This window comes from Acipenser ruthenus, chromosome 16 (assembly GCF_902713425.1).
Source record: "Acipenser ruthenus chromosome 16, fAciRut3.2 maternal haplotype, whole genome shotgun sequence".
Taxonomy (NCBI): Eukaryota; Metazoa; Chordata; class Actinopteri; order Acipenseriformes; family Acipenseridae; genus Acipenser; species Acipenser ruthenus.
The window spans coordinates 16,553,057-16,577,299 of record NC_081204.1 but is presented as its reverse complement, the minus strand read 5'-3'; the positions used below and the strand labels follow the sequence as shown (position 1 = coordinate 16,577,299).

The window sequence follows — 24,243 nt, the reverse complement described above, 5'->3', positions numbered from 1 at the left end:
CTTACTCACAGGTCATGTGTTTCTCTTGAATTGTACACTTGGAATATTTTTAATAGCTCTCATATTTAATGGACTGCAGTACAGAAACATTTTATTTCTCACATTTCAGTTTCATCATTGCTCCTGGGAGTCAGCTTGACACAATGACAACGGCCAGTAAACCACTGTGAGTAGAGGTATGGGAAGAAACTTAGAGCAATGATATATGATAAAGTATAGTACAGCACAGTAGACAGAATGGGCTGAGGAAAGATACCGTTAGTTTATTATCATAATCCTGGTTCCCTGAAATAGGAATATTAACCATTACAAATGGGTGTTTCCCTTTAAGTCACCTGATCTGAAAACTCTATACCGGTCTGGGTGGACCGGAGGGCAGCAGGGATAACTGTCGGCTGCTCAACTTAAATAAAGCGCCTTTCAGTCTGTGGTGCAGGCCAGGGAACCTGTAACACTGCAGTCGCTCACTGCATTACAGACATAAGCTCGGCTGAAAGCGAGAGCTGTGCCACCGGCATGTCAGACTCCGCATCAGCTGATAGGAGGACCAGCTGATCATCCACCTCCTCTGAGGCAGCAATGGAGAGCATGTCCTCTATCTCATCAGTCACTGTCTGCAAAGGTGCAGACGGAGAGATCTGTGACACTACCGGCAGTGACGGTGGGGCTGAGCACTCTCTCAGCAGCTCCGCAAGGATTGCTTGCTGGCTTGAAACCGCTTCCCAGATCTTGTCGATCTGCTCCCTGCCTACCGAACGTGATCGGTGGGCTTTCTTCCTCCTCTGCTTTAAAGGGGGGGAAGGTGAGTAGAGAGAGATATAGGGCTCTTCCGAGCTCGACTCCTACCTTCTCTCTGGACAGGAGCATGAGAGGAGGGGCCAGCTTCACTGGTGGAGCGCAGCGATGCTGAGCGCTGTGCAGGCATGAGGGATCGTTCCCTAGTGACGTGCTACTCGGTTCTCGAGAGTACATTTCTTGAACAAGGCACAGATATCACACAAAGTGATGTCTGTCAAAGCCTTCTGTGCAATCTCAGGGCCGAGGCATAAAATGCACTCCACCTGACCATCCTTTGCAGGCAGCTTGGCTTTACAAGTGTTACATGCAAGGAATCCAGACATGTTAACAATGCCATGCAATACTGTGCAATACACTATAATGTGCATTTGTAGTGTATGTTGGTACCTGCACATTGGACCTGGTGCTCGGTACTGACACGCAGTGCTGTATGTTAGTACCTGCGCACTGCACCTGGTGCTCGGTACTGACACTAGGCACTTGTACGGTGTGCTCGGTGCCGACACTCGACACCGACATGCGTGCTCGGGGCACTGGGCTCTCCACACCTACTCTCGGCGCCAACTCGATGCACTCGGTACCAACGCTCAGTACCGAAGTAGTAACCTTGAACTCACAAGCGAGATCGGGGGTGATAATCACAGTTACTGCAAGTGGCAAGTTATCAGGGATGCCCACCTGCAAGTCAGCCACTGGCTAAACTGCATAGTCAGTGCGAACACAAGACCAGCAGCAGCCTGCACTGAAACGGTTTAAGGATCGGGGGCGACGAGTCGCAGTTACTGTATGTGGTGAATCAACAAGGGTGCCCACCTGCGAGTCAGCCACTGGCTAATTCTAAATTTGTGCATGAAAATAGAAAAAGCCTGTTTCAAAAAACCTTTGTAATAGCACTGCAGAAGCAGGAATAAAACAGCATCGAGCTGCTAGCAGGAACGCCTACAATAGCTGCTCGGAATTTTACCTCTAAGAAAAAGCATATATACGTGCCTGTTGAACAAAACGAAACCACATGGTCCACAAAATATTCTTATATTTATCTACATGTAATAATTATACGATAATATTTAAGAAAAATAATTACTATATACTCCAAAGAAGCGAGTCAGTCTAATGTACTAGGAGAACAGGGAGGAACGGCTAATCGAGCCGCAGGCTTCCCACGACACACAAGGCCGCAGTGGGACTAACCCAGCACAGACTAAACAACAGAAATACAGCTTGAAATAAATGTTTACTTCAGCTGAAAGCGCTAACAATATGTATATAGAGAAGAAAGATACACTTATCTGTCTCAGGAGGAATCAGCATGGCTGGAAGGGCGCTAGAGTGAATCTTTGGTATAGAGTTTTCAGTTCAGGTGTCTTAAAGGGAACCACCCATTTGTAATGGTTAATATTCCCTACTTGAAAGGGAACAAGATTTTGAAAAACTTTGAAAGGATGACTCAGGGAACGTGTTGAACTATACAAGTATAATCTGACCACTGGGCAACGAATAACAGACTGATCGTATAAGACTGATCCACATTTAATCGAGAGAAACTGTCACCGTGCCTAATTTCAGCAGGCAGGTTTTTGAGCAAAGTAATCCAGTTAATGAATGCAGTAAATCTGCTCTTGAATGCAGTGCTATTTGCTATGCATGTCTCAAACTCTACAAAAGAACAAGTCTTTATCATCTCTGTTAAATTATAGTCTTTATTGTCTCTGTTAAAGAACCACGCTTCACGGGCAAAGTGGACTCTATTTCAGTACAAGTCTCATGTAATGCCTGTCGATTCCCATTGATTCCCCAGAAGTCTGATTATCCACATGTGATAAGAGATACAGCATCTGGACATTCTAAAAGCTCTCGCTCATCCAATTGCTGTCTCCTTTCAGGGAATCAAAGTTAATCACAGGGGCAGCTAAAGACAACATGTCTCAGGTAAGGCTCTCAGGTAGGTAAGGCTCTCAGGTAAAGTAAGGTAAGACTCACAGGTAAGGTTCTCAGGTAAGGCTCTCAGGTAAGGTAAGGTTCTCAGGTAAGGCTCTCAGGTAAGGCTCTCAGATAAGGTAAGGCTCTCAGGTAAGGTAAGGCTCTAGGGTAAGGCTCTCAGGTAAGACTCTCAGGTAAGGTAAGGCTCTTGGGTAAGGTAAGGTTCTCAGGTAAGACTCTCAGGCAAAGTAAGGCTCTCAGGTAAGGTTCTCAGGTAAGGTAAGGCTCTCGGGTAAGGTAAGGTTCTCAGGTAAGACTCAGGTAAGGTTCTCAGGTAAGGTAAGGCTCTCGGGTAAGGTAAGGTTCTCAGGTAAGACTCAGGTAAGGTAAGGTTCTCAGGTAAGGCTCTCAGGTAAGGCTCTCTGGTAAGGTAAGGCTCTCGGGTAAGGTAAGGCAAACCCCTCGAATTCAAACTCTGACACAGACAAGTGAATGTCTAAATGAATGGGCAGGAGTGGAACAAGGACCCAAACTAATCAATTCTACTCATCCTAATCCCTACAGTGTGTTTCCACTGCTACAGGAGCACATTCCACAAGCCTTTTGAAAGGAAATTTCACAAATTAATTATCATTACCATAATGTTGTTTATCAAAGATACACTCTTAAAACTAACGAGCACTCTTCCCAATCAGCAGCTCTACTGTAACAAGGCCAGCACATGCTCAATCGTCTTATACAGAAACAACACTTGATCGTTAGAACTCACTCGCTTTCTCAACATTAGCAAAAATTAACTTGGAACCAATAACTGAGCACTGACACCCAACATGGCTGTTGAGACTTCCTAGATGTGACTCTATTTCATAGAAAACAAGGAGAATGTGACAAAGGCACCCATGCACTGTAGACAGGTAACTGGTTACTAACGGAGGCAGACTTGGATCACAGACACATCATGCAGTGAGTCTGTCAGTCACAGGACCCTCACCTGGGATCTTCAAGTTGAGGTCACAGACACTCCCCACGGTTGCCACGGAGGCGGCTCGTTGCCGGCGACTGATACTCTCTCGCAATCGGCCTTCCCCCGTCACTTTCACCGTGAACGGACTTCCTGCGAGGAGAAAGACAACCGTTACAGGACAGGGAGGAGCAACACTAACAAACCATAGACGACATGTGCTTGAATACAGAGCACAGTAAATGAGTGGGGGGGGGGGGGGGGGGGGGTGCTCACCTGGCACATGCTCATCAGCAAACCTGATGGACACCAGATAGACTCCCGGCTCAGTGGGACAGTAGGACACCTTGCATGTCCCGTCCTCCACGTCCTCGGTCTGAATGTCCACCTTGCTGGGACCCTCAATGGACAGGGCCAGCCCCCCGAAGCCTGCAAGGAGAGAGAAGGACCAGCGATCAGACACAACATTTATAGGAAGTGAAACACCTAGGCACACAGACAGAGGCAATGCACTCTGATGCAGCGGCACAGCGACTCCAGAAATCCTTACCATGTACTGAAAGATCTTCACCAAGCACAGGGGAGCAGTGACCACAGACAGAGGCAATTCACTCTGCTGCAGCGGCACGCGACTCCAGAAATCCTTACCATGTACTGAAAGATCTTCACCAAGCACAGGGGAGCAGTGACAGAGGTCTGAAAGCCTTGGTGGTGTTAGCATCCTGTTCGTGACTTTGTTATGCTTCAACATGTGACAACCTTGCTGTGGTGATCTTGGAAAAGACCTCGACCAGCACAGCAATACAAACATCTAGACTTCTCCCACTAATAGAAGGGTGTATTCCTGAGACAGCATGCACCACCAATGCATTCACAATGACTTGGTTAAAAGCCAGAGGTCGTGAGCGCTTCGTGAACAACCTGCAACCTGGGGAGCGCTTTCAGGGAAACAACTAAATATTGAAAAATCCATACAGTACATATCAGGACATATCAAAATTGTAGGTGTTCTGCAAGCACTTGCACACATAGCTATTATTATTATTATTATTATGATTTCCATTACACGAGAGTAGATGTTAAAACTTCATGCTGATTTGAACTCGGCTCTCGCCAAGATAAGCACCAACTAAGACGTAGCTTTACAGTAAACTAATGTGATCCATATGTGTCTCCATCCATTTACGTTTCCTTCCATATGATGATGTAGATATCCTTCTGTCTGGTGTTAATGGCTGAAGTGTAATGCTGGCTCCAGGGATCAGCTTATTTTGCCTCCCTGGCGCATCAGCACACACAACGGCTGCGATGCTGGCTCCGGGGATCAACCAAAGTGCGGCCTCCCCAGCGCATCAGCATGACAACCGTCTGGATTGAGCTAAGTAGGGTACATCTCTGGGGTTTTCAAGTGGGCACCTTCCATCCTCAGTGTTTCGTCGACTAGCCCACGACACCTCAAGAGGGCTCGACGGTGATTCTGGCGTCCCAGCATCACCCCCCTCCGTCCCCCACTCAACTCAGCCCAGCTTACTTACCTGTCCCCAGCCAGAATCTTTCCGTCTCAACCACAGCCAGTTGCTGCTCCTTTCTGCTGCTTCAGATAAGTTCTTCACTGTGCGACGCAACTCTTGGCCACTGAATCGAACGTCTCTGAGAAACCGGGTTGTAGAGTGTGCCACAAATCCTCGACAACCCACTTCCACTGGGTAAACCCGAACTCTCCATCCTCGCTGTTCCGCTTCAGTGGCTAGTTGAGCATACCGCAGTTTCTTCCTCTCATACGCCTCATCAATAGCATCCTCCCATGGCACTGTTAACTCTACCAGGTGAACAAGGCGTGCTGATCCAGACCACAAGACAATATCTGGTCGAAGGTTAGTGGTGGCAATCTCAGGTGGAAAAATAAGCCGCTGACCAACATCTGCCAGCATTTTCCAGTCTCTAGCAGCTTCCAGTTGTCCTGGGCGAGAATTGGTTTTAACACCTTTTCTTGGTGGTTGCTCTCCTGGGCGGAGGAATGTTGTCTTTTGTGTGTAATGTTTTGATGGAACAGGTGACAACTTATTGGTCATGTTACGCTTGTCTTCCAATGCTAAGGCCAAACATTGCAGCACCTGGTCATGGCGCCAAGTAAACCGTCCTTGGCTAAGAGCCACCTTACATCCTGTCAAAATGTGCCTTAATGTTGCAGGTGATGAACACAAAGGACATGAGGGATCCTCTCCTACCCAGAGGTTTAGGTTCTGTGGTGATGGGAGAACATCATATGTTGACCTGATGAGGAAACTGATCCTGCTCTGTTCCATTGACCATAGGTCTTTCCAGCCAATCTTGTGTTGTTCCACACTCTCCCATCTCATCCATTCTCCCTGCTTGGCCTGGGAAATGGCCTTTATACACCTCATCCTCTCCTCCTGCTTTTGCACCTCGTTGACTACCAGCTTCCTCCTTTGAGCTGGGGCCGCCTTGTGCCATGTAGGAGGAGTTGAACTGAAACCAAGACCCCCTCTTCCATGCTGAACTTGCCCCATGATATCACCAATTCGAAGGGCAGCCTTTGCATCTTCCACAGCTTTCTTTGCCGCCCACTTTCTTCCAGTTTTCAACACAGGTGCTGCCTCCCTTACGCATTTATCGCGTGACTCTACTAAAGTCATTTCCAGTCTGACCTTGGCGCATTTAAACTCCTCGGTTAGAGCAGAGACTGGTAGCTGCAGTATTCCTTTACCATAAAGTCCCACTCTGCTGAGGCAGCGTGGAACTCCCAACCATTTCCTGATGTATGAACTGATTAAAGCTTCCAACTTCTCTACTGTTGTCAAAGAAACCTCGTACACAGTCAGTGGCCACAGCAACCTCGGCAGTAGACCAAACTGAAAGCACCAGAGTTTTAGTTTACCTGGTAGAGCGCAGCTGTCTATGCTCTTCAACCCTTCCACTGCTTGTTGTCTAACTTCTCCCACACGAACTGTGTCCTTTAGATCCCCGTCGTACCATCTCCCAAGACTCTTCACTGGCTTCTCAGACACTGTTGGTATTGCCTCACCATTAATGAAGAATGTTTTATCTACTACTTTGCCTTTAATTATAGAGATGCTCCTTGATTTAGTGGGCTTGAATTGCATTCGTGCCCATTCAATGTTATTGGTTAATTTGCCCAATAATCGATTAGTGCAGGCTACTGTTGTAGTCATGGTTGTCATGTCATCCATGTATGCTCGAATTGGTGGTAGTCGCATTCCAGAAGCCAAGCGCTCTCCTCCTACTACCCATTTTGATGCCCTAATGATTACTTCCATTGCCATGGTAAAAGCCAGTGGAGAAATGGTGCATCCTGCCATTATTCCAACCTCTAGGCATTGCCATGTAGTGCTGAATTCTGAAGTTGAAAAACTGAATTGCAAATCTCCAAAATAGGCTTTCACTAAATTTGTTATTGTCATCGGTACACTGAAAAAATCAAATGCTGCCCAAAGTAGTTCATGTGGCACTGAACCATATGCATTAGCCAAATCCAGGAATGTCACATGGAGCTCCTTCCTCTCATTTTTAGCTGATTGAATTTGTTGCCAGATCACATTGATGTGTTCTAAGCAACCTGGGAAACCTGGAATGCCCGCTTTTTGTATTGAAGTGTCAATGAAGCAGTTCTTTAATAGGTAAGCTGACAATCTCTGAGCAATAATGCTGAAGAAAATCTTGCCTTCTACGTTTAATAGGGAAATGGGACGAAACTGACTGATGCTTGTAGAATCTTTTTCTTTAGGTATAAAGACTCCACCTGCTCGGCGCCATGCTCTTGGTACAACCTGTTTTTCCCATGCCACTTTCATCAATTTCCACAGAATTCGTAGAACTCCTGAAGCACTCTTGTACACTCTGTACGGAACTCCATTAGGCCCTGGAGATGATGAAGCCCTTGCTTTTTTCACAGCTTGCTCTATTTCTTTCCACTTAGGTGCACAGTCCTCCATTTGGTATTCTGGTGGATTGATAGGTGGGATGTCTGATGGAATTGACATAGGCTCCTGCCTTTTTGAATCTGTATGTGTTTCCTCCAAATATCTCTCCAGCTCAACCTTAGATGCTTTTAGTGTGCCATTCTTCTCACTGGTGAATAACTTCTTTACAAATTTGAATGGGTCTTTATAAAAGTTAGCTCTCGCACGCTCCTTCTTTTTGTAGCGTTTCCGTAGGCGCTCAGCTCTGCGCAATGTTGCAAGCTTATCTTTTATGACCCTTTGTAAGAGATTGAGTCCCTCCTTCTGACTTTGTTCTGCTCTTCTCCATTGGTTCCTCAGCTGTCTCCTTTCTCTAACTAAGCGTTCAATCTCCTGCTGCCGTCTAGACTTTCCAGGAATAGTTTGTACTTTTTCCTTCCTTTTTTCAACTCCAAACCTCTCACTTCCATATGCGTAGATGATGTCCCCAAATTTATCCAGCTTCTTTTCAACTGTTCCACTTAATCTTTCCAATGCAACGCAGAGATCTGTGTTTACTGTGTCCCATGCAGTTTTCTCACAAGCTCTTGGCCATTTAACTCCAGGCTTGTGCCCGTTGAGGTTCTTTTCTCTCTTATGCTGGTTTGTCTGACCGGGTTCACAAGGATCATTAGGTTCATCACTAACTGTGTCCATGCAAGTCCTCCTCACATCTATGACAGGGGTGCTGATATCCTGCGAACTGTGGTTTGCTTCCTGTCGCTGGATTTCATTCGACTGACTTGACTGACTTCGTAAGAAGTACTGATCAATGCGAGGCCCTTGTCCCTTCTCCCTCAAGCATTTCATTCTCCCTTGATGAATCTTCAAACCCCTGACCGTTGTCGCCTTGCTCCAGCCGCAGACACAAACCTGGAGTTCCATGTCTTTGTTAACTGCAGATCTTGAACTAGTCTTTTGTGAAGTACTCTCCATACTCATATCCGTTTCCGTTCCTAAGTCGTTAACCGTGTTGTCCAACGTTGAGTCATCTTCCGCCCCCGCTCTCGCAGACTCTAGGGGTATTTTTCTCTTTAATTTCTTAGAAGCCTTGGGCGGGTGTCTCCAGCATCCTGTAAACACAGAGCTGGATACTGCCGACAAGGGTAGCTAACCCTTACCAGCCCCAATGGGGTCTCTTTCCTCCTGTCAGCTGTCTCTCCAGGCTGTCACAAGGTCTTTCCCTTGTTGCCAGCTGCACTATTCACAGCAGTCACTGGACGTATCCAGATCTTCATGATTTCCATTACACGAGAGTAGATGTTAAAACTTCATGCTGATTTGAACTCGGCTCTCGCCAAGATAAGCACCAACTAAGACGTAGCTTTACAGTAAACTAATGTGATCCATATGTGTCTCCATCCATTTACGTTTCCTTCCATATGATGATGTAGATATCCTTCTGTCTGGTGTTAATGGCTGAAGTGTAATGCTGGCTCCAGGGATCAGCTTATTTTGCCTCCCTGGCGCATCAGCACACACAACGGCTGCGATGCTGGCTCCGGGGATCAACCAAAGTGCGGCCTCCCCAGCGCATCAGCATGACAACCGTCTGGATTGAGCTAAGTAGGGTACATCTCTGGGGTTTTCAAGTGGGCACCTTCCATCCTCAGTGTTTCGTCGACTAGCCCACGACACCTCAAGAGGGCTCGACTGTGATTCTGGCGTCCCAGCATCACCCCCCTCCGTCCCCCACTCAACTCAGCCCAGCTTACTTACCTGTCCCCAGCCAGAATCTTTCCGTCTCAACCACAGCCAGTTGCTGCTCCTTTCTGCTGCTTCAGATAAGTTCTTCACTGTGCGACGCAACTCTTGGCCACTGAATCCGACGTCTCTGAGAAACCGGGTTGTAGAGTGTGCCACAAATCCTCGACAACCCACTTCCACTGGGTAAACCCGAACTCTCCATCCTCGCTGTTCCGCTTCAGTGGCTAGTTGAGCATACCGCAGTTTCTTCCTCTCATACGCCTCATCAATAGCGTCCTCCCATGGCACTGTTAACTCTACCAGGTGAACAAGGCGTGCTGATCCAGACCACAAGACAATATCTGGTCGAAGGTTAGTGGTGGCAATCTCAGGTGGAAAAATAAGCCGCTGACCAACATCTGCCAGCATTTTCCAGTCTCTAGCAGCTTCCAGTTGTCCTGGGCGAGAATTGGTTTTAACACCTTTTCTTGGTGGTTGCTCTTATTATTATTATTATTATTATTATTATTATTATTATTTATTTCTTATCTGACGCCCTTATCCAGGGCGACTTACAATTGTTAAGATATCACATTATTTTTACATACAATTACCCATTTATACAGTTGGGTTATTACTGGAGCAATCTAGGTAAAGTACCTTGCTCAAGGGTACAGCAGCAGTGTCCCCACTGGGGATTGAACCCACAACCCTCCGGTCAAGAGTCCAGAGCCCTAACCACTACTCCACACTGCTGCTATAATTGTATATGTGGTACTTTTAGCAATAATTGTTCCATGCCAGCATGGGAAATATTTCTCCGAATAGATGGATAAAAAGCAAATAAGAGCTTGTTAGTTGATGTTAAATTTTAAAATACTACGAGAAATGCAGTAAGTTCAGTGAACTCTGTTATCTTTTAGTATTTGTAAATGCAGTGCTATTGAGTGTTACTTGCTAGTATGTTGTGTGGTGATCCGTACATGCAGCATATCCCTGGTTTGGGCTGTGCAGTCCCGGAGCTCTGCTCAAGTACCTGCGTCTCTAGTGTCCACGATGAAGTCTGTCATCTCGAAGGTGCGTGCCTCCTGCAGCCCGGGTCCAAACACCTTCACCTTGCTGGCGTCGGCGATCTCAGACTGCAGCACCACGATGGTGAGGGGGCTGCTGGGGATGTGACGGCCGTTCTTCTTAATGCTGACCAGGTGCTCGCCTACCTCCCTCGGGATGAAGGAAATCCCTGCCGAGCAAATAGCAACCGCTTTAGACAGGACGGGACCCCTCAACACCCGCACCAGCGCTTCTCAGAATTACTAACTGGGACCCCCCAGTCAATGTATTCTAGAAATACATCTACATGGAGGAAGAATGCATAGAAAATGTATTATTCTGAATCAGATGTCACACCACCTCTCTCCACAACCCCCCTGAACCCTTTCTGTGTCCCCCAGTTTGAGAGCCCCCGCCCCAGCCTCTCCAGAGCGAATTCTTACCTCTTCTCTTTAAATTCAAATACACATCTCTGTATTCCTCTAGAAATCTCTCGTGTTTCAATGAGAAAATAAAGTAGGTTGTTTGCTTTTCCATGACTCTGCTAGAGTTCCTGTAGCATGAGCCAGAAACAGAATAGAATTGACCCAGGCGAAGAACGGGAATCAGGGGAGGAGAACTCATTAAAACAACTAGCAGACACGTCAACAGGAATGAAAAGGGTAGGGTTTTATTGAGAGCAAGTGATTAAGAACGTACTTAAACGTACTTAAACATTACTTAACGTACTTAAACATTAGAGAGACGTTCAACCATCCACATGCTTGGAATACTATATTAAACATCTCTCTGTTTAATATCCTGTTGTGTTTTCTATCTCATTCTCCACTGCTGTTTCTGCTCCGGTCATACACACTGCTGTATTCCAGCAAGGCCCTCTGTCAGCCACTTCTGAGAGTCTAATGTGAAGAGGTTTAGATACAACCACTAGGGGTGTGCTACTAGAACGACAGCCACCTCTGCAGCTCTCTCTACAATTTCACAGCTTCAGACCATCTCACCATTAAAAAATGATGGAATTCAGCTGGAATAGTTAGAAAGTCTGGTCAATAATGATCTGAGGAGAAACCACAATAGAGATTGATAGAGAACACATAATGGGATAATAAGCAGACTAGATAAAAACAAGCCCTTTACTTTGAATTACTGTATAGAACATATAGTACTGCACTGTACTGCAAATACCAGAGATTAAGGGCTAAACAGCCTATTCAGCTCACCGATGTGGTTGTTGGGCTGCCTCTTGAGCAGGCAGGGCTCATCCCGACCCGACGGGGCCTTGATGCTGGCGGTCAGCAGACTCAGGTCAGTCTCGTTGATGTCCAGAGAGAAGTCGGCTGCACTGCCCAGTTTAAGCTGTGAGCGCCGCCGGTTGCTGTTGTCCTCTATAAAGAAACAGAGTGGGGCTGAATGGAGAGACATATAGGGCAGCAGTGTGGAGTAGTGGTTTGGGCTCTGGACTCTTGACCGGAGGGTCGTGGGTTCAATCCCTGGTGGGGGACACTGCTGCTGTACCCTTCAGCAAGGTACTTTACCTAGATTGCTCCAGTAAAAACCCAACTGTATAAATGGGTAATTGTATGAACAGACAGACACCATTTATTCCCCAATTCTGATTCAGTAAGTTTTGCTAAAGAATATTCCTTTTTTTTACCCCAATGTCAGACTCTGTCCGACATCAAAGAGACGCAAAAAACAGGTCTCTAGTCGTTTTTTCTCCCGAAAAAAGCCGAGAAAACCATTCAATGGCCGAGTGAGATCGATAGGAGCCGAGAGAAGCCGAAAAAAAGGGGCATATAACACGGACATAAACAAACAAGTTAGCTGCTTCTGCATCCAGCGCTCAAAGAATATCACAGACATTTGCAGAGCTTTTTTTAGATGTTATAGTAATGAAATAATGACTTGGATCGCATTATTGAGGAGTTTGGTGATAAAACGAGTGATCAGGAGATGATTTATCGGTATGCACTACTGTGAAGAGGTATGTGAAAAATACAGTGAACGAGGGGTGGGGCGGGGCTGGAGATGCAGTACTGAGTGTCCTGTTGATATGCAGTGTCTTTTAAACTTGTTTTACTGTGAAAAAAATACTTTTAAACAGCGCGTCTAAAATAAACTGCGAGTGTGAAAATAAATTGGACCTGACGCGCTGAATACATGAACCGCTAAGGGTTAATCACACAGATGAGTGATTCTCCAGATACCTGTAAAACTCTATACATTAGTAACAGGCCCTTACTCTTCCTGCACCCTTCAAGGGAATGACAGGGCATGCAAACCAAACCACCTTGGATGTATCTCCAGACTGTTCACATTGTGTACTCCTTAAACTAAAGTCCAGATATCTGGACTCCCTCGAACACAACATGGCCATTCAATTGCCATGATCACTTCAGCTACAGTGTATAGGTTGATCAAATCAAGCCCAGTGCAGTGTAGCTCTCCCACAACATCAAGACGTCTCTCTGCACAGCGGGTGCTGGTGAGCCCGGGTCTCTGGCAGCGTCTCACCTGTGACCCTGGCGCTGAAGGGGCTGCCCACGATGTGCTCGTCGTTGTAGCGCACCAGGATGCTGTACTGCCCCGGCAGTGTGGGCAGGTAGGTGACAGTGCAGGTCCCATCCTTGTTGTCAGTGCAGCTGATCTCCGATTTGGAGGGGCCCTCGATGGCCAGGTCTAGACCCCCTGGTAAAGAAGCAAACATTCATATTCATATCCTAGATTATATTCAGACAGCTACAGCAAGGAGGATTTCCATACTGCTATGGATTACAGGTTTCAATTATGAAAATGTTCCCACAATATAAAATGAAAGCACAGAGACACAGGCACGAGGGTGCATACCTTCCCCGGCGTCCTCAGTGAAGATGGTGAAGGTGGCTGGTTTGTTGACAATCCCGTAGATGAGTCCCGGACCGGAGGCTGTGACGTTGGGGCTGTTTGCATAGTTCACATAGAACTGCAGCGGACTCTCTGAAAACAACAGAAACGACATAGGATCTAACTAGCACAGGCAACCCCCTGGGAGAGCGCACCCAATAGCATTATTATATCCTGCTGCCACAGTAGAAAGAGAGTTTCACTGGAGCGGGTGGAATTGGTATCAACACATATTGTTTAATTTTTATTTTTATTTTTTTTTACATTTTGACCACGTTTTTAAACTTTTTTTAAATTGCATCCTCCAAGATGGCTTCACATGGACCTGCATGGACCACTCAAACTACATTTCCCATCATCCTCCTGCTCACTGGTAAATCCATCTCAGTTACATATGTGAGCAGGAGGATGACGGGAAATGTAGTTTGAGTGGTCCATGTGAAACCATCTTGGAGGCAGTGGAATGCAATTTAAAAGTTTAAAAATGTAGTCAAAATGTAAAAAATAAATACATTTTTTTAAAAAAACAATACACACCTTACGTAAACATTTGTGGCAAGACAAGAACATGTAACCCAATAAAATAAAAAAGTCCTTATATACCCTTTAAAACATTAAAGAGACTCTGAGTCGCGCTTGCATTCCCAGCAGCAGTCATGAGTCTGCAATGAGAAGCCAGCGCTCCAGCAGGTTTGAAGAAGACCGCACACGTGACACTCCTTCAGATCAGAGAACCGGAATTACCCTAAAGTGTGTCATTCTGGAATCTCTAACCCATGAACGTGACAAAGAGAAAGCTGTATAAATAAGAGATGTCTTTCTGAATCCCTACGTGATCAGGAATGTTCTCTTCCCCTCTCACAAGAATACACTCATAGTAAGGATTTATTAACAATGGAGCGAAGCTGGAGTTATCAACAAGGCACTCTGTTTGAGAAATGTGTAACACACAACACAGATACTCACCAGCAGAGCCCGTCTTGTGCTTATGCCAAGACTGAGCTTTAGAACCTTCCTGCTGTTAATGTGTAAACCAGCAGCAGCTCTGCACCGCGCCTCTGTTTCACACAGCTCTGCACCGCGTGTCTGTTTCACACAGCTCTGCAGTCTCTGTTTCACACAGCTCTGCACCGCGCCTCTGTTTCACACAGCTCTGCACCGCGCCTCTGTTTCACACAGCTCTGCACCGCGTGTCTGTTTCACACAGCTCTGCAGTCTCTGTTTCACACAGCTCTGCACCGCGCCTCTGTTTCACACAGCTCTGCACCGCGCCTCTGTTTCACACAGCTCTGCACCGCGCCTCTGTTTCACACAGCTCTGCACCGCGCCTCTGTTTCACACAGCTCTGCACCGCGTGTCTGTTTCACACAGCTCTGCAGTCTCTGTTTCACACAGCTCTGCACCGCGCCTCTGTTTCACACAGCTCTGCAGTCTCTGTTTCACACAGCTCTGCAGTCTCTGTTTCACACAGCTCTGCACTGTGTCTGTTTCACACAGCTCTGCACCGTGTCTGTTTCACACAGCTCTGCACCGTGTGTCTGTTTCACACAGCTCTGCACCGCGCCTCTGTTTCACACAGCTCTGCACCGTGTCTGTTTCACACAGCTCTGCACCGTGCCTCTGTTTCACACAGCTCTGCACCGCGCCTCTGTTTCACACAGCTCTGGACTGTGTCCGTTTCACACAGCTCTGCACCGCGCCTCTGTTTCACACAGCTCTGCACCGTGTCCGTTTCACACAGCTCTGCACCGCGCCTCTGTTTCACACAGCTCTGCACCGCGCCCCTGTTTCACACAGCTCTGCACCGCGCCCCTGTTTCACACAGCTCTGCACCGCACCTCTGTTTCACACAGCTCTGCACCGCGCCTCTGTTTCACACAGCTCTGCACCGCACCTCTGTTTCACACAGCTCTGCACCGCGCCTCTGTTTCACACAGCTCTGCACCGTGTCTGTTTCACACAGCTCTGCACCGCGCCTCTGTTTCACACAGCTCTGCACCGCGCCCCTGTTTCACACAGCTCTGCACCGCGCCTCTGTTTCACACAGCTCTGCACCGCGCCTCTGTTTCACACAGCTCTGCACCGCGCCCCTGTTTCACACAGCTCTGCACCGCGCCCCTGTTTCACACAGCTCTGCACCGCGCCCCTGTTTCACACAGCTCTGCACCGCGCCTCTGTTTCACACAGCTCTGCACCGCGCCTCTGTTTCACACAGCTCTGCACCGCGCCTCTGTTTCACACAGCTCTGCACCGCGCCTCTGTTTCACACAGCTCTGCACCGCGCCTCTGTTTCACACAGCTCTGCACCGCTTGTCTGTTTCACACAGCTCTGCACCGCGTGTCTGTTTCACACAGCTCTGCACCGCGCCTGTTTCACACAGCTCTGCACCGCGCCTCTGTTTCACACAGCTCTGCACCGCGTGTCTGTTTCACACAGCTCTGCAGTCTCTGTTTCACACAGCTCTGCACCGTGTCTGTTTCACACAGCTCTGCACCGCGTGTCTGTTTCACACAGCTCTGCACCGCGCCTCTGTTTCACACAGCTCTGCACCGCGCCTCTGTTTCACACAGCTCTGCACCGCGCCTCTGTTTCACACAGCTCTGCACCACGTGTCTGTTTCACACAGCTCTGCACCGCGCCTGTTTCACACAGCTCTGCACCGTGTCCGTTTCAAACAGCTCTGCACCGCGTGTCTGTTTCACACAGCTCTGCACCGCGTGTCTGTTTCACACAGCTCTGCACCGCGCCTCTGTTTCACACAGCTCTGCACCGTGTCTGTTTCACACAGCTCTGCACCGCGTGTCTGTTTCACACAGCTCTGCACCGCGCCTCTGTTTCACACAGCTCTGCACCACGTGTCTGTTTCACACAGCTCTGCAGTCTCTGTTTCACACAGCTCTGCACTGTGTCTGTTTCACACAGCTCTGCACCGTGTCTGTTTCACACAGCTCTGCACCGCGCCTCTGTTTCACACAGCTCTGCACCGCGCCTCTGTTTCACACAGCTCTGCACCGTGTCTGTTTCACACAGCTCTGCACCGCGTGTCTGTTTCACACAGCTCTGCACCACGTGTCTGTTTCACACAGCTCTGCACTGTGTCCGTTTCACACAGCTCTGCACCGTGTCTGTTTCAAACATCTCTGCACCGCGCCTCTGTTTCACACAGCTCTGCACCGCGCCTCTGTTTCACACAGCTCTGCACCGTGTCTGTTTCACACAGCTCTGCACCGCGCCTCTGTTTCACACAGCTCTGCACCACGTGTCTGTTTCACACAGCTCTGCACTGTGTCCGTTTCACACAGCTCTGCACCGTGTCTGTTTCAAACATCTCTGCACCGCGTGTCTGTTTCACACAGCTCTGCAACGCGTGTCTGTTTCACACAGCTCTGCACCGCGCCTGTTTCACACAGCTCTGCACCGTGTCCGTTTCACACAGCTCTGCACCGTGTCTGTTTCAAACAGCTCTGCACCGCGTGTCTGTTTCACACAGCTCTGCACCGCGTGTCTGTTTCACACAGCTCTGCACCGCGTGTCTGTTTCACACAGCTCTGCACCGCGCCTGTTTCACACAGCTCTGCACCGCGCCTCTGTTTCACACAGCTCTGCACCGCGTGTCTGTTTCACACAGCTCTGCAGTCTCTGTTTCACACAGCTCTGCACCGTGTCTGTTTCACACAGCTCTGCACCGCGCCTCTGTTTCACACAGCTCTGCACCGCGCCTCTGTTTCACACAGCTCTGGACTGTGTCCGTTTCACACAGCTCTGCACCGCGCCTCTGTTTCACACAGCTCTGCACCGCGCCTCTGTTTCACACAGCTCTGCACCGCGCCTCTGTTTCACACAGCTCTGCAGTCTCTGTTTCACACAGCTCTGCACTGTGTCTGTTTCACACAGCTCTGCACTGCGCCTCTGTTTCACACAGCTCTGCACTGTGTCTGTTTCACACAGCTCTGCACCGCGCCTCTGTTTCACACAGCTCTGCAGTCTCTGTTTCACACAGCTCTGCACCGCGCCTCTGTTTCACACAGCTCTGCACCGCGCCTCTGTTTCACACAGCTCTGCACCGCGCCTCTGTTTCACACAGCTCTGGACTGTGTCCGTTTCACACAGCTCTGCAGTCTCTGTTTCACACAGCTCTGCAGTCTCTGTTTCACACAGCTCTGGACTGTGTCCGTTTCACACAGCTCTGCAGTCTCTGTTTCACACAGCTCTGCACCTCGCCTCTGTTTCACACAGCTCTGCACCGCGCCTCTGTTTCACACAGCTCTGCACCGCGCCTCTGTTTCACACAGCTCTGCACCGCGCCTCTGTTTCACACAGCTCTGCACCGCGCCTCTGTTTCACACAGCTCTGCACCGCGCCTCTGTTTCACACAGCTCTGCACCGCGCCCCTGTTTCACACAGCTCTGCACCGCGCCTCTGTTTCACACAGCTCTGCCTTTCTAAACATGCAGCATGGATATGAGACCCCTGCAGGCAGTGAGAGGGACGGGGTATTTGGCAGCCTTACCTCTGCCCCCTCTTTGTGCGGAGTATCTTCTGGCCCTTTCCAGAACCGCTGCTTCTTGGTACCTAGTCACTTCTGGTGTTGTGGGCCAATGGTGTCTCTCCACTGGTCTAGCTGCAGAGAGACTGTGTGTGCCAGCTACAGCACAGGGAGTGATCAGGTACCAGGAGTCTGTAGTTGGGTTTTTATAAACCACACACATAAACAAGCAGCAGCAGCAGCAGCATTATCCAGATGCATTGTGCATGATGTAGAGAGTGTGTGCCCTGGACAGGGCAGAGCAGCAGAGCTCGGAGACGCGCTGTACCTGGGATGTGCTTGCCGTTGTATTTGATGTGCATCTCGTGAAGACCCATCTCTGTGGGGGAGTACTTCACTGTCACCGTGCCGTCCTTGTTGTCACTGATATCAGGCTTGGCGGTCCTTCCAGAGGGCATGTGAACCTCACCTGAGAGAGAGAGGGAGAGGAGGAGAGGGAGAGAGAGGGAGAGAGGGGGAGAGAGAGAGGGAGAGAGAGGGAGAGAGGGGGGAGAGAGGGGGAGAGAGGGGGAGAGAGGGGGAGAGAGAGAGAGAGGGGGAGAGAGGGGGAGAGAGAGAGGGGGAAAGGGGGAGAGAGAGAAGGGGAGAGCGGGAGAGAGGGGGGGAGAGAGGGGGAGAGAGAGAGGGAGAGGGGGGAGAGAGGGGGAGAGAGGGGGAAAGGGGGAGAGAGAGAGAGAGAGAGAAGGGGAGAGAGGGATACTCATCAATTTGTGCTAACTAACTAAAGCCAAGTGTAATCACAAATAGATATGACATTTAGATATAAAGGATGTGTCCTAGTTTCAATGACAAATTACGAATGGTTATATCTACAGTAATTACAGAACTGTAAAACCCAATTCAAAAACAAAAACAATAAAGGCTGAAAACTGAACGGAAAGAGCGTTTTTTTACATTTATTTTTTTAATTCATAATCTTAATTCTCTTCATAAATTAAAAATGGTCTGCTTTGCACACTATTTATGTAACTGAAAGCTAGAGGAGCTGAGAAGGGTTTTCATGAGTGCACTGATATGCACATTTCAGAGGAGATCAATGCTGAATTGGAAGAAGGTCCGTGCTGATGGGCATCCCTGTGCTGTGTGATGGAAGGAGCCACACTGTGCTGCCTGATGGAAGGAGCCACACTGTGCTGCCTGATGGAAGGAGCCACACTGTGCTGCCTGATGGAAGGAGCCACAGCAATGCCTAGTCCTCACCTGTGACCTCTCCCTTCTTGAAGGCGAAGGGGATGACCATGTCGAAGGGCCGGAATCCCGTCCCATTCATACCACTGACCGGGGAGTATGACCCATCCGTCACCTGGGAACACAGGAGGTCATTGGAGTTCAAATGACACTGACACAGGAACAGGAAGTGAGGCCAGCGAGGAAACAAGCCCCACTGGAGAGCACAGTGAGCCCTCCCTCCCTCATTACCTGAGAGGGGGGTCTTTTCAATTGATTCAACCCTTAGAACAGTTTACTACAGTGCATTTGCACACAGAACAGTCTACCACAATGCACTTCTACAGTTATGGTTATACAATACATTTACATTGTTTTTTTAATATGCTTTACCATGCCTCTCTGGGCTTTACAATGCTATCCTAACCTAGTACACCCCTGCTATGGGAGTCTTCCCTCCCTCAGGCTGATACGTTGTGTGCAGGGTGTCTCTTATAAGAACACTAATCATTTTGCACAGTTTGAGCACTCCATCTTTGCTTTACTGTCCTCTCGCCAAAAACTGCACCAGATGACATTCCTTATAACATCAAGAGACACCAAAATAAGCCATTTATAATTTAACTGGCAAAGCTGTCATAACATATCAAAGGTGAATTCAAATAAGGAAAGAGCATTGGAGTTCACAAAGTGATCCTGGAAGCACCTTGTCACTCCATATGCAAACCACCCTTACACTAACCTGGTCTGTACAGATTTATAGGAAAGCAAGCAGCCAGCTTAACAAATAGTGCAATGGGAAAGACTGGAGTGAAGCTCAAGAACAGCACAGGCACATCACAGTGCAGACAAACAGGATTAGCCAGCCCACCTGGAAAAGACAGGAGAGTGAGCGCATCAGAGTGCCCTGAAACTAAAGAGTGAAGACCCAGGGGCAGGGGAGCACACCACTGCCCAAACATGCTTTCAGGGCAGCCTGGAACTAGAAAACAAACAGGGAAGAAATAGGAAGTGAAAAAACATTCAGGCACTTAGAGAAACAAACATACAAACAGGGAGGTGAAGAGGATCCAGGAATCTCTGCTTTAGACTGAGCTGGCATCACTGCGACAGGTTCAGAAATACAAAGAGAGAGGGAGGGAAGAGGGGGGAGAGTATACGGAGTGTGAACCCAGAGGTAGAAACAGGGGGGTGGGAGAGAGGGAGGGAAGAGAGGGGAGAGTATACGAAGCGTGAACCCAGGGCTGGAAACAGGGGGGCTGGGAGAGAGGGAGGGAAGAGAGGGGAGAGTATACGGAGTGTGAACCCAGGGCTGAAAACAGGGGGCTGGGAGAGAGGGGAGAGTATACGGAGTGTGAACCCAGAGGTAGAAACAGGGGGGTGGGAGAGAGGGAGGGAAGAGAGGGGAGAGTATACGAAGCGTGAACCCAGGGCTGGAAACAGCGGGGCTGGGAGAGAGGGAGGGAAGAGAGGGGAGAGTATACGGAGTGTGAACCCAGGGCTGGAAACAGGGGGGCTGGGAGAGAGGGAGGGAAGAGAGGGGAGAGTATATGGAGTGTGTACCCAGGGCTGGAAGCCGAGGGGGCTGGGAGAGTGGGGGGGGAGAGAGGGGAGAGTATATGGAGCGTGTACCCAGGGCTGGAAGCCGAGGGGGCTGGCCAGAGGGGCTGCCTGCTGCTGCTGGACTGTCTGCTGCTCCACCAGGGGAACTTCATCGCTTGCCTGGGGAACAAGAGAGGGGTTACTGTGACAAAGGAAAACTGAAACATAGTCTAAGCCCAAAATGACCAGAATCCAAATTCCCTAAGTAGTTTAATGATGTACAATATGTGTGCACTTCCATTCTCCACACTTGAGAAGTTCAGTGGGTCAGCCTGCTGTTGTGTACTGTACCACACACCTGTGAGAACCCCCCTGTGTACTGTACCACACACCTGTGAGAACCCCCCTGTGTACTGTACCACACACCTGTCTGTGAGAACACCATTAAACCTCATTCACAGAGTGACACTCTTACAAAACTTTTAACTTGCACTTGGTCTAATCTGATAAACTTGCTTTTATACACATTCCTGACCTGTAGATGACTGCACTGGATGATCACGCAGCCCCTTGGTATGAGTGCACTGTGGTACATCTCTGCTGTATGCCAGATACAAACCCAAGCTCATGTGCTGTAGATTGAAACTACAAAACCACACAAAGAAAGGAGAGGCCATCGGGCAACTGCAGTTGCTACTGCAGGGGAATCCAGGAGAACGAGTGAAGCAATCAGTGCAGACTCTGCTCTAATCAATCAGTGCAGACTCTGCTCTAATCAATCAGTAACGACTCTGCTCTAATCAATCAGTAACGACTCTGCTCTAATCAATCAGTGCAGACTCTGCTCTAATCAATCAGTAACGACTCTGCTCTAATCAATCAGTAACGACTCTGCTCTAATCAATCAGTAACGACTCTGCTCTAATCAATCAGTAACGACTCTGCTCTAATCAATCAGTAACGACTCTGCTCTAATCAATCAGTAACGACTCTAATCAATCAGTGCAGACTCTGCTCTAATCAATCAGTAACGACTCTGCTCTAATCAATCAGTAACGACTCTGCTCTAATCAATCAGTAACGACTCTGCTCTAATCAATCAGTAACGACTCTGCTCTAATCAATCAGTAACGACTCTGCTGTAATCAATCAGTAACGACTCTGCTCTAATCAATCAGTAACGACTCTAATCAATCAGTGCAGACTCTGCTCTAATCAATCAGTGCAGACTCTGCTCTAATCAATCAGTAACGACTCTAATCAATCAGTGCAGACTCTGCTCTAATCAATCAGTAACGACTCTGCTCTAATCAATCAGTAACGACTCTGCTCTAATCAATCAGTAACGACTCTAATCAATCAGTGCAGACTCTGCTCTAATCAATCAGTAACGACTCTGCTCTAATCAATCAGTAACGACTCTGCTCTAATCAATCAGTAACGACTCTAATCAATCAGTGCAGACTCTGCTCTAATCAATCAGTAACGACTCTGCTCTAATCAATCAGTAACGACTCTGCTGTAATCAATCAGTAACGACTCTGCTCTAATCAATCAGTAACGACTCTGCTCTAATCAATCAGTAACGACTCTAATCAATCAGTGCAGACTCTGCTCTAATCAATCAGTGCAGACTCTGCTCTAATCAATCAGTAACGACTCTAATCAATCAGTAACGACTCTGCTCTAATCAATCAGTAACGACTCTGCTCTAATCAATCAGTAACGACTCTGCTCTAATCAATCAGTAACGACTCTGCTCTAATCAATCAGTAACGACTCTAATCAATCAGTGCAGACTCTGCTCTAATCAATCAGTGCAGACTCTGCTCTAATCAATCAGTAACGACTCTAATCAATCAGTGCAGACTCTGCTCTAATCAATCAGTAACGACTCTGCTGTAATCAATCAGGGGTCTGTGATAGTTCAACTATCATTTCAGTCTCTCCTTGACATTACAGATGCATTTTAACAATGTACAATAGAATTATAATTTGGTGCAGTGAGTTTTGTTTTTGGTTTATTGTTATTGTAGTGCTCCTTCTTTACAACGCTGCAGTCGGGACTGTGTTCAGGTTTTGGGTTCCTCTCTGTCACAGGCAATATTAATAAACAGGAAGCCCTTACCGTCACTCTGAAGGGGCTCTTGGGAATGCTCTCCCCTCCATAGCGCACATACAGCACGTAGGCCCCGGGCTTGGGGGCAGTGTAGAAGATATCGAAGGTCCCATCCTCGTTCTCGATGACGTCAGCCTCGACCTCCGACCCATCAGGGGTCACCACCGTGCAGGACACCTTACCCTTCCCAGCACCCTTTGCGTTCACGACAAAGCCAACTTCCTCTCCGACCCTGATGGTGGGCCCGAGCCCCGGCCCTGCGGAGGAACGGACAGGATATTCAGTCAGGTAAAAACACGATGAACACACCCGCCCGAGCCTGTAGGCTGTAGACAGTGATGATCACACTCAGCAGTCAGAGTGAATGGAGGCTGTAGACAGTGTTGATCACACTCAGCAGACAGAGTGAATGGAGGCTGTAGCTCCGCTCTGGTTCCTTGCCTGTCACAGTGCACTTGCTGGCGTCCCCGGTGGCTGTGGCGCGCACGCGGTAGGGGGAGGCAGGGATCTCATCTCCGCCGTACTTGATGACGATGGTGTAGCGGCCGATCTTGTCCGGGATGTAGGACACCTTGTACGTTCTGTCATTGTTGTCATGGATACTGGGCTTCTTCGGCTTGCCTTCCTGGTCCTGAAAAACACACACAGACCTTTCCTTTAGACCAGGAGACACACACAGACCACAGCGAAACACAGACCTCAACTCAGACGACAGCGAAACACACACACAGACCTCAACTCAGACGACAGCGAAACACACACAGACCTCAACTCAGACGACAGCGAAACACACACACAGACATCAACTCAGACGACAGCGAAACACACACACAGACCTCAACTCAGACGACAGCGAAACACACACAGACCTCAACTCAGACGACAGCGAAACACACACAGACCTCAACTCAGACGACAGCGAAACACACACACAGACCTCAACTCAGACGACAGCGAAACACACACAGACCTCAACTCAGACGACAGCAAAACACACACAGACCTCAACTCAGACGACAGCGAAACACACACACAGACCTCAACTCAGACGACAGCAAAACACACACACAGACCTCAACTCAGACGACAGCAAAACACACACACAGACCTCAACTCAGACGACAGCGAAACACACACAGACCTCAACTCAGACGACAGCAAAACACACACACAGACCTCAACTCAGACTACAGCAAAACACACACACAGACCTCAACTCAGACCACAGCGAAACACACACAGACCACAACTCAGACCACAGTTCTGTGTGTACTGGTTCCCGTGTTGCACTGTGTGTATTGGGTCCCGTGTTGTTCTGTGTGTATTGGGTCCTGTGTTGTTCTGTGTGTATTGGGTCCTGTGTTGTACTGTGTGTATTCCTGGCTTTGATATTTGTATTCACATATCCTGGGTCAATCAGTTGATCCCATTGCAGCAGCTGCATCTCCCCGCACAGTGGATCAGCATGTGCACTTCAGGTCTGCTGTTTATCTAAATAAAGCTGGTCCTGCGCGTCCAAGTGTCTGATTAACCTGGAGCTGTGAATAGGATTGCCCTTAGCACAGAAATATCTGCACTTCTACTCAAATG

At 48.4% G+C, this 24,243-nt stretch overlaps 1 protein-coding gene across 6 annotated transcripts in view; it reads right to left on the bottom strand.

Annotated features, from left to right (window-relative positions):
• The window catches only part of LOC117411756 (filamin-B), a 142,023-nt gene that overhangs the window by 20,381 nt on the left and 97,399 nt on the right, over positions 1-24,243 (bottom strand). For 4 of the 6 annotated variants that reach the window (XM_058988936.1, XM_058988931.1, XM_058988933.1 and 1 more), the window contains 11 exons: positions 23,095-23,284; positions 22,663-22,910; positions 20,625-20,714; positions 19,026-19,128; positions 18,094-18,234; positions 13,243-13,371; positions 12,910-13,083; positions 11,616-11,780; positions 10,382-10,585; positions 3,956-4,108; positions 3,710-3,832 (listed from right to left, as the gene is read on the bottom strand). In XM_058988936.1, the coding sequence (XP_058844919.1) occupies positions 3,710-3,832; positions 3,956-4,108; positions 10,382-10,585; positions 11,616-11,780; positions 12,910-13,083; positions 13,243-13,371; positions 18,094-18,234; positions 19,026-19,128; positions 20,625-20,714; positions 22,663-22,910; positions 23,095-23,284 (1,720 nt within the window). The remainder of the gene's footprint in view (positions 1-3,709; positions 3,833-3,955; positions 4,109-10,381; positions 10,586-11,615; positions 11,781-12,909; positions 13,084-13,242; positions 13,372-18,093; positions 18,235-19,025; positions 19,129-20,624; positions 20,715-22,662; positions 22,911-23,094; positions 23,285-24,243) is intronic. The other 2 variants (XM_058988932.1, XM_058988934.1) reach the window with 1 other exon arrangement.